The 10,599-nt window shown below is 38.8% G+C and overlaps 1 protein-coding gene across 1 annotated transcript in view; it reads right to left on the bottom strand.

Moving 5' to 3' along the window:
* NBAS (neuroblastoma amplified sequence) overlaps positions 1-10,599 on the bottom strand; it is a 267,834-nt gene that overhangs the window by 113,747 nt on the left and 143,488 nt on the right. The window contains 3 exon segments of the mRNA XM_023528505.1: positions 2,870-2,993; positions 3,319-3,432; positions 6,177-6,344. Coding sequence (XP_023384273.1) covers positions 2,870-2,993; positions 3,319-3,432; positions 6,177-6,344 — 406 coding nt within the window.

The following is a 10,599-nucleotide window of genomic DNA, read 5'->3' as shown; positions in this document are numbered from 1 at the left end:
TTTTTAATTTGAGTCATTTAATCTATATAATTCTTCAATTCTGCTGAGTTTCTGACAAATACTTGGTACTATAAAATAGTCAAAGATAGGTGTTTTAGATATATTAGCATTATCAATACCAAATGTGGTGTTTATGAAAATGCTTTATAAATTATAAACTCAAATGTAAATTAAAGAGATGATCATTATTAAAATTTTCTCTATATAGTTTTTTAAAAATCCATTCTTAATATATATAGAGATGCTCTAAAATGTTTTTCCCACTCAATTCAACAATATTTAAAAAAAATTTTTTAAATTTTATTGGTTTCAAGGATACAGTATACTGGTTAGACATTTACATAGTTTATGAAACGATCCCCGATTGCTCTTTCTTCCCTCTGGCTCTCCACACAGCTATTGCGTTACTGCTGACTGCATTCCCTGTGCCGTGCTCCCCATCCCCGTGACCATCCATCAACTACTCATCTGTACTTCTTTAACCCGTCACTCCTTTCTCCCAGCCCCCCAAACCCCCTCCCCTCTGGCCGTCAGCAGATTATCCTCTATATTTGTGAGTCTGTTTTTGATTATTTTGTTCTTTCTTGTTCCTTAGATTCTGCATATAAGTGAAATAGTTTAATGGACATGGATTCTGTCCCTTGGTGGAATATTAACATCTGAATGTCAGAAAAAATAACATGAAGAAACACCGGAGCAGAAGGAAAATGCTTGCTGTCTGCTAAAATCTCAGACACTCTGAGACTAACACACGTGTCCCTGGGAACCTGGATTCAGATTCTCCAAGCGCCTACCCTTGACTCCTGTCCTAGGGACTTTTACGCACACCCTGTACTCATTCTCACGCCAAGAGACACTGATTTTGCACCCATCATTTATAAAACTCTGTAACAGCCCTGTAAAAGTGTTAGGAATAGATATGGCACTCAGGGTTTGACCTTCAAGTCGAAGAGAATAGATATTGACATAAAAGGTATAGGAGGCCTTCTCCAGCCTGCCAGGTGAGCGGCTCAGAAAGCAAGTGTGTCAGAATCTGAGCAAGAGACATATGATGCTTGACATATGACAGGGAGAACCTAATATCCTAAGTGAAAACTTCCAAAGGGTCTTAACCATGATTTCACAATTGAATCACCGGAGGAAGTCTAAAAAATATTTGGTGCATGGGCCCCACTCCCGACTTTCTGAAATAAAGGGTCTCCAGTGGATCCCAGGCTTCAGTATTTCTTTAAAATTCCCTAAATGATTCTAATGCGAAACTAGGACGGAGAATGACAGAAGCAGGCCTTGAAAACAAGAGAAAACCATAACTGGAGAGACTGAAGTACAGGATGATAGCAAGGAGGTTTACGCAGGCGAGGACTCGTCTAGAGGGACCCGACTCGCATCATCGGTCCCGTGGCAGAACGTACAAGCTGCTGTGCCCACTCTATAGATAAGGAAGGTGCGAACAGAAAACCTAAGTAACCTCCCTTCACATGATACCCCTATAGCCCTCGGTAGAGGGTTCGTTTAAAGTGTTTCAATTGCTACACAAGGCCTTGCACCTCTGCCCGGCCTACTCTCACCCCGTTTCATCTCCGCCTGCCCACATGTACTCTTTTCTCCAAGAATTAGAATAACTTACAAATCCCAGAAAAATGTCTATGGATTTGAAAAAAAAAAAAAACCGAAAACAATTAAAGACAAATTTTAAAAAAGAAAAGCAAGAAGTAACAAAAAATATTAAAAGGGGAAACAGCAACGCGGCTATACTCTTCACATATATTTAGTATCATTTGTAAGATGTGCCATGAATTTAATAATAGCTTTTTGAAAGGGAAAAAACATAAATGTGCTCATCAACTGTGAGATGTACTCTTCTTTTAGAAATGATTGAGAGGCAGAAAAACACGCGTCTTGGAACTGAAGGAAAATGGCGCACTTAGTAAAAGCCTCCGGTATTCAAGGGACCCACACGGTGAAGAGGGAAGTGGTATTTGCTTCTCCTCTTCCTAGCTATATACATTAATTACAAGATAGGATTATCTAAAAATAAGTTACAGTATCAGACTTCTGGGGAAATGACAGTTCTAGTCCCCATATACATTTTCCCAAATTTTATTCCACACAGCAATGTGCTCACTGATAAAGCAGCATCGTCCAGGTCGACCGGCAGTTAGAGGTGGCCGGGAGTCCGTACGTGGAGGTCGCGGGTAGGACTGCCCTGCAAACTGCCTGTCTCTCCCCACGCCCTTTCCTCCTTATTGATGCCTGGAATCTAGACAAGACAGCTGGAACTCCAGCAGCCTTTAAACCATGAGGTGTTCCCTGAGGACGGCAGAGCAGAGAGCGAATGAAAGAAAAGAGTCAAGGAAACCACCCTGGAATCTTAAAAAGAAGGAGGCTAAGGAGAAAAAAGTACAGATGGAAAGGTGTTTTGGGTAAACTTACAAACATTTAATTATTTTCAAAAAAACTCTACATGGAAAGATATGACACCATGAAGAAAATTCTTAACATGAAATATATACATCTACTTTCTATGAAGCAAATACTTGAGTTATTAACATATAAAAGCAGAAAGAAATATTTATTGAGCACTTTACACCATTCACTGTAAGAACCACTTCATATAACTGGTAACTTAAAGACAGGGATTGCATCATATGTATCCTTTTAAATCCTCCATATTAAGTATCTGGAAAACAGAAGAGACTCAACAAATGCTATAAATAAATGAATAAATGAATAATTGTGTCAAGTTAAGCTATTCAAAATTACTGAAAAATGTATTATTGTTTTTCCTAACTCTCATTCCTTTGATTTTACTTACTGTTCTCCTAATATGAGTTACACACTGTCAAGGAACTAGAACCTTCTTTCATACCTTCTGTTGTTGGAAATACTTCTTCTCCTTCACTTTTAGTTTCTGCCAGTTTTCCAGTTCTCAGCAATACTTCTGCAAAACTTTCTCCTGGGACATGCTGATACGTGTCATAGGTTACTTCAGACTAGACAAAAGAGGTAGTTGTACCATTTAGGTATACTTTTTTCTATGAAGATATTCTTAGAAAACACAATTGTAGGATTTTATATCTTCTGGTGATCTGAATTATAACTTCTCACTAAAGTGTATATTTTATGCAAAATTTTAAACAGATTTTAAACTCATAATCCATTGTACTGTATATGAAACAAATCATAAAACCAACGAATAACATGATTAAGACAAAACCAAAGAAGTACATTTTCAGGAAAATTTTAGTGTTTGTTTATACTGAAATGCCTACAACGGCATGATAATTAAAAGTATTTTCTTAAGTTCACCATCCTTACCTCTGTGACAAAGGGGTTGGATATGACAGATTCATAAAAAGGATGACAGCCTTGTTTTTCTAGATCTTCATTGGCTATGGTTCCGATTCGACAAGCGCCATCAAATTCTTGCCCCTAAACAGAACAAAGTGAAAAACAGTAGATAAAAAGAAAAGAGGGCGGGGGGAGGTAGGACAAAGGAAGGATTTCAGGAGTAACGATCAAAGTGCATTATGGGATCTAAAGAGAGTGTGTCAGAGTGACATAGCCACCCAGCAGAGAATGTAAGAATAATAACTACATTCTAGGAGCAGAACTTCAACTTCACCCTGCAGTGCCTTTTGATTTTCCTGGTCACTGTGACACCAATGAATCAAAATGCTGAAGTAATCGGTGTTATGCACACGGCGAGTGTTCTATACTGTCAGAATAATCTTCCTAAAACATCATTTCATACACGTTGCTCCCCTGCTCAAAACACCTTTAGTGGCGATGAACAATGCAAACAGACAACAGTATGGAGTATAAATGCTACAGAACAACCTTTAAGTTAGTAAATGCTAATTAACATTAAAGGCTACCTCTTCACTCCAACCAAACTGGTCTGCTTTACGCATCCTAGCTGTGCGACTTTCTTCCATGATGAGGGTACTGTCCACGCTCACTGCCTACTTACAGCCACTCCCCCTTCTGGGCTCCCCTCAGACCTTGCCTGCTGAGACTATCAGCTCTAACTGTGCCCCATGCATCATGTCCACCCCCTCCGCAGCCACAAGCTACACAAATGCACTTCGGACATGTCATCAGCACGCCTTGTATCTCTATGGTATCTCTAGCATGGTTAATTATCTTTACACTGTGCTTTCCTCAAATAGAGTGTAAAGCTCCTTACTGGAAGAGCCAAGTAAAAGACATTCATGTCCTCCTTCAAAGTTTACTGAACACTTACTTTACGCCAAGCATAGCCTAGGGAAACATGAAGCTGCTGTTGCAAATGACAGTAAAAATTATAACTGATATTTAATAAAAACCATATGTTAACACTTTAAGACACACACCCTCAAAAAGTCCAACAGGTGAGACAGAAAAGTAACCATAATCATAATCTAGTGTGATACATGCAATAATAAGCAAAAATCAAGCACACAGCATCTCAGTCAATGGTATCTGCATTTACCCCACTGTCCGAGCTGCCATCCTTGCTTCTCCTCCTTCCTGCATATCCACATCCGGACTATCGAGCAGGTCCACACGACACATCCCCGAACCAAACACTTCCCTCTTCCCGCACGGCTCCCCTAGTCCAAACCACCATCACCTCCCACCTAGAATACTGGAACACAGAGCTGTCTTTCTGCTTCTGCTCCCATCTCGCCACTGGCAGCTCTCGACTCAGCGGTTAAATGATCTTATTAAAAGTAAAGTTGGATCCCACAGCTGCATTGCCTAAATGCTCCAACAGCTGACCACCTCATTCAGAATAAAATCGGTGGTCCTTACCACGGTCTATGTAAGGCGTTGTATGGCGGCCTCTTTACCACCCCTGTGACCTCGTCTTCCCATTGGTCACTCTGCTCACACGACCTCGGCCCCCTTTCTGTTCAAGCACATTCTCTCAAAAAAGCGCCTTGCGTTTGCTCCGCATGGCTCGATCCGGCTCCTGCTCAGTGACTGACTTCCCTTTCCAAAGCAGAACTTCGCCCCCCAGTAGCATTCATTATTCCTAAGCTTGCTTAAGCGGTTTTCCTAGTGCTCATTACCACCTGCCATTACATTATCAGACAAATATTTTATTTGCTGGTTCTCTGTCTCCCGCTGAAACACAGATTCCACAGGGGAAAGAAATGAGGCTGCAGTGCTTCTCCAGTCCCGGTGACTAGCACAGGATCTGACACATCGGAAATGCCTGGTGCGTATTCGCAGAATAAGTGAATTAATTAACTAATGAAAGACCCGGTGAGTGTTTGGGGTGCAGTGACGAGTACGTGTTTGTTTTGTTTTTTCTCTTAGTTTTCCCAAGTGAGACTAAAAGAGCACAGTGTGAGAATACAGAGCAGACAGCCGGGGAAGACGGGCTAAAATGCGACAGACGGCAGACCCGACCGATCCACTGCTAGTCCTGACCTCTACTCCCAGAATGGACAGAAAGATCTTTTAAAGTGTTCTCTTTACCCAGAGCTCCTCCTAAAGCCTAAATGTTTGCTCCCCTCAAATGTGCATGCCGAAATCCTATCCCCAGTGTGATGGCATTAAGAGCTGGAGCCTTTGGTAGGTAACTGGTCATCAGGCAGAGCCCTCATAAATGAGACTAGCTCCTTTCTCAAAGGGAATCAGGAGAGCCCCCTCCCCATTCCCCAAACCTGAGGACACAGCAAGATGGCCGTCCACGAAGCAGGAAGCAGACCCTCAGCATACACTAAATCTAGCAGCAATGTGATCTTGGACTTCCCACCTCCAGAACAGGAAGACATAAATGTTTGCTGTTTAAGCCACCCAATCTATTGTATTTTTGTTACAGCAGCTCAAAAAAACTTAAGACAACCCTCAAGCTAGCTTCCAGCACTTTCCTTGACTACCGGCCTATAGAAATACAGCAAAAGCAAGCAAGCATTGATAAAATAATTTTCCTGTTACCCCGCTAAACTTTAACTGACATAAACTAAACCATACCTTAATATATATTAGTTTCTTTTGCAAGTACTCCGTGGGAGTATACTACATTCTATAAAATAAATTCCTCATTCCCTATCCGATGGGAGACCTAGATTCCTTTAGAGATTATTTTAATAACCTAGAGAAGATAAAGCTGTAACAACAGTGAAATCGACTAAAGATCAGTGCTAATGAACTGATCTTAAAAAGGAAGATGCATTGCTTACCTGAAGGGGTCGAAGGTAAGTTAAAGACTTCTTCCACCACTGCCCATCACTGACCGCCTGCAGCACAGCCTTGGTGGTGGTCGTGGTGTTGGAAAGAACCTTCATGGTGGTAGCGGTGGTCCAGTGGAACAGGTCAGCTGAGTTGCTACCCGAAACACTCACTTCATCCTATGTTATAGGAGAAAAGGGCATGAACAAACTGTGCGTTGTCATAAATACTGATGAGTGATGATGTGATTACTTAAAGAGTATCAGACGTGAACATGAATTAGAAAAATCAGTCTTTGCTGGAAATAAAAAAATGTGATACAAAGCACTATTGGCATATTGTGAATCCTTCACAGAAGAATGTTTGGTAAAGACATCATAGAGCATTGCTCTACAATCCCTTTCAGAAACATTTATAAGGTAAAAATGGGTTCTTTATTTTTTATCAATCTAATATCCTACCAATGAGATACACTCATGTTTGTTATTTGACAAGATACTTTAAAGTATTTATTATTTAGAATAAGAAGTAAATTATTCATTTGAATGCTAAATTTTACAATAACTCTGCAGAGTAGGCATTAGAATACCATTTAACACGAAAAATAAACTGCAGATCAAATAAGATGAATGTGCTGCTCACAGGCAACTGGCCTTGGAGTATCTCCTCTCTTCCTGACCAGGTCTGGTTATCAAAATGTGTGGTCCACTTGTTCTATGCAGGGTTTTGACATTCTAGCAATAACACACACACACACACACACACACACACACACACTCTCTCTCTCTCACACACACACTCTCTCGTGCGCGCGCGCACACGCTCTAATATTTATTTAAGGTCATTTATTTTTCTGCTTTAAAAAACTACTACAATCTTACCAAAAATAGTTTGAAAAATTCAAAAGATTAGGAGGAAAAAGGGCAGTATTTATTCAGTTTCACAATGCAAAGACAATACTGCCAGCGTATATTCTCACCTTCCTGCCTTTAATCCAGGCTTAGGGATCTTTCTCTAAAAATCTTTTTATTAAAGTATAAGACATATTCAAAAATGTATACATATAAGAATACAGTTTGATCAACTTTAACACATCCATGTGACCAGCACTAAGGCTAAAAACATCACTGGAATCCCAGACACTGCTCTGGCGCTCACTTCAGCCACAACCAATGCCAAGATAAACACCACCCTGCCTTCTGGCAGCATATAGTAAATTTGCCTATTTTTATACTTTATGTGAATGGAATCATGTTCTCTTTTGTGCCTGATTTCTTTCATTCAACATAAATTCATACATATTCTTGCCAGTAGCTGAAGACTAACTCATTGTTAGTATAATGATGTTACATTGCGAATACAACAGTATTACATTGTGTGCATACATCAGAACTTACTTATCCTTTCTTCTATTGATGAACATCTGGGGACTCTCCAGTTTGGAGTGAATACCAATAATGCTGCACTGAACATCCAAAATTCATCTTTTAGAGATCATGTACACTCCTGGGTACAGACTTAGTAGTGGAATTACTAAGACATGGAGTATGTGTATGTCCAAACTTAGTCAACAGTGCCAAACACTTCCTAAAATAGTTATACCAATTATACAAACCAGCAATTACACGAATTCTGGTTGTCCCACATCCATCATCCATGCCAACGCATAATTGCATGCCTTTTTCTTTTTAGCAATACTAGTGATTAGGTAATGGCATCTTTTTGAGGCTTTAATTTGTACCTCTCCAGTCACGAATGAAGCGGAACACCTTTTCATGTATTTATTGGCCATGTGAGTATCCTCTTTTGTGAAATGTCTGTTCAAGCCTTTTGCCTATTCTTCTGCTGTTTGCTGGTGTCTCTTATTCATCTGTAAGAATTCTTTACATATTCTGGATGCACATCCTTTATTAGATATATATAATTGTGAATATTTGCTCTTACTCTGCAGATTTTCTTTTCATCGTCTTAATAGTGTCTTTTGATTAATATAAGTTCTTAAATTTTAGTCAATTTATCAATTTTTTTCACTTTATGATTAGTTTTTGTATCATATTTAAGAAATCTTTGCCAATCCAAAGTCACAAAGAAGTACTTCTCTATTTTCCTTGACACGTAATATTTTTGCTGTAAGTAAAATCCTGTTAGGACAGTGTGCTACCCCTCTCCTTTGCACTCATAGCATTATTCACATACTTTTAATGCACCTACCATAATATATTGATATTGTGACTTTTTTTGTTTGTTGGCCTTTCTTACTAGATGGTAGCTTTTCAAGGGAAAGGACTATGATTATTCATTACTATATTCTGAGAGTATGTGAAAATCCCTAATGTGTCGTTTATATCTGTAGATACGTATAAAAATTCTAGTTTTAGTGCATTAGTTAAATGTTTGAAGATAGATTTTTCTAAAGCCTAATATGTTGTGCTTACAATGCTAAACATTATTCGAATAAGATTTCATGTCACATTTTCAATTCCTGTTCATCTTTAGAATCGTCTTAATTGAGAGGGTGTATCGAATGATTTGAATGTCATCAACTAATCCAAGTATAGAACTAAAAATATAAACACAGTAAGAAAAATGCCACTTAAACAGAGTGCAACTTCATTCAGAGGAAAATCAAATTTACTGAAGATATCAAAAAATGCTGGCTATGAAACAATGATTCCATTTTATAAAATGACCCTAATCTTTACTTCTGTTCCTATGGATGGGTTGACTCAAGAAAGGGAATTTGAAACAATTTCAGAAGACAAATAAAATACACATGCTCAAAAATATACGTAATACAAAGCTTTTCTGTAAGAGATCTCCCCTAATGAGAATCACAAAAGAGAAAGTAAAATAAAGAGCTCATTTGGACCACAGAGAAGATTTAATTTGAGGACAATCTACCAAGATTATAGTGTAACCAGAGGCATTAATGAGGAAAATAGTTCTCTCTCGACTTCACGTAATGGGGAAAGAAAAAAGAGGTTAGGCAAAATTTACTCCTGAAATGATTACTGCTGGCACTTTTTATATTCATAGTTGCACACTGCTAATTAATTGAGAGTGTATAACAGCAGAAATAAATTAATCCCCAAAACCAAATCAACAACTTCCAGCATAAAATTTAACATGAAATCTCATTAGTGTCAAGTGTGTTACACAGCTCAAAGGTTAACGCACTGAGGACTAACAACATTTTTCAAATCCAACAACAGACACTTTTTCCAAACGGGTTCACAAGAACAAGGATAGTTCCAAGTGTCAAGCTTGGCTTACAGAAATGGTTCTTGTTGACTGATTAATAAAACAAATAATGCATTTAGGAATGGCTTTCTCAGATGTCTGATAATACAAGGGATATTTTCTCAGGAAGCAGTTTATCTACCATAAACTGGGCTGGTGGTACACATCCACTAAGTAAGGATTCCAGACAGAACTCGACCCAGTAAACCACTATCCGTTCTCCTCCAACCTATCTTTAAATACTCCACCTGTACCTAACGCTTATAGCGAGTTTCATCCTGAACTCAAAATATAACAAATGCCAAGTATTACGAACTCAAAATATTACAAATGGTGACATACTTTTAAAAGTACCCGTCAGAAGAAGCAGTAGAAAAATACCCCATGGAGTAGTAAATCACCCTGAAGTTTGACTCTGCTTCACTTCATCTGTTAACAGGCCAGATTACAGTTTAGATGTTCTCGCCTTTGAGAGTTATGGGCCCCTGTATATTTCTGATGAAAGCTCTAAGTCCTTTCCCCAGAAAACTGAATGCACATATATGTGCACAAACGTGAACACATACAGTCACAAACACCCACATCAAATCTGTCACATTACTTCAGGCGCTTTAAGACCAAATTCCTCTTGAGTTACCTAGCATTCCTGGACCCCAATTAAAGACCTCTAGTTAGGAAAAATAGAGGTATGTGAAGTACATTTTTATTTTCTTTTTCCAAGCCCAATTTTTAATCGCTTTTGGTAAATAATCTTGGCTTCTAAATATATCCACAAAACAAGTTGACTGAACACATATTTCTGGCCTGCGCACCATTTTTAAGGTCCAGTGCTAGGCAACAATTAAAACATGGTCCCCGCTCTCAAAGAATTCACTGTGTGTTAGGAAAGAGGGAACTGATCAAATCGGATTCATTAAAATACTCCTCCCCATGTCATAACAATCTGCCCCACCCATCATATCCACATTTTACTTTCCTCATTTGTTTCACTCAATTCATTCTTCAGCAAATATTTGTGACATCGAACAAACAGTGACAGACAAATGTTGTAGATGTTTGAAAATCCAACAGTGAACAAAACACGGTTCCTGTCGCAAAGAACATACATTCTAAGAGGAGATAAGCAAAAAATAAAAGTAGAGCATGCCAGAGACGTGTATCAGATAAATGCTAAGAGCCAGGGAGAAAACTCTA

This window comes from Pteropus vampyrus, unplaced genomic scaffold (assembly GCF_000151845.1).
Source record: "Pteropus vampyrus isolate Shadow unplaced genomic scaffold, Pvam_2.0 Scaffold28, whole genome shotgun sequence".
Lineage (NCBI taxonomy): Eukaryota > Metazoa > Chordata > Mammalia > Chiroptera > Pteropodidae > Pteropus > Pteropus vampyrus.
Note: the sequence above shows the minus strand (reverse complement) of the source record. Positions and strands in the feature narration are given on the sequence as shown.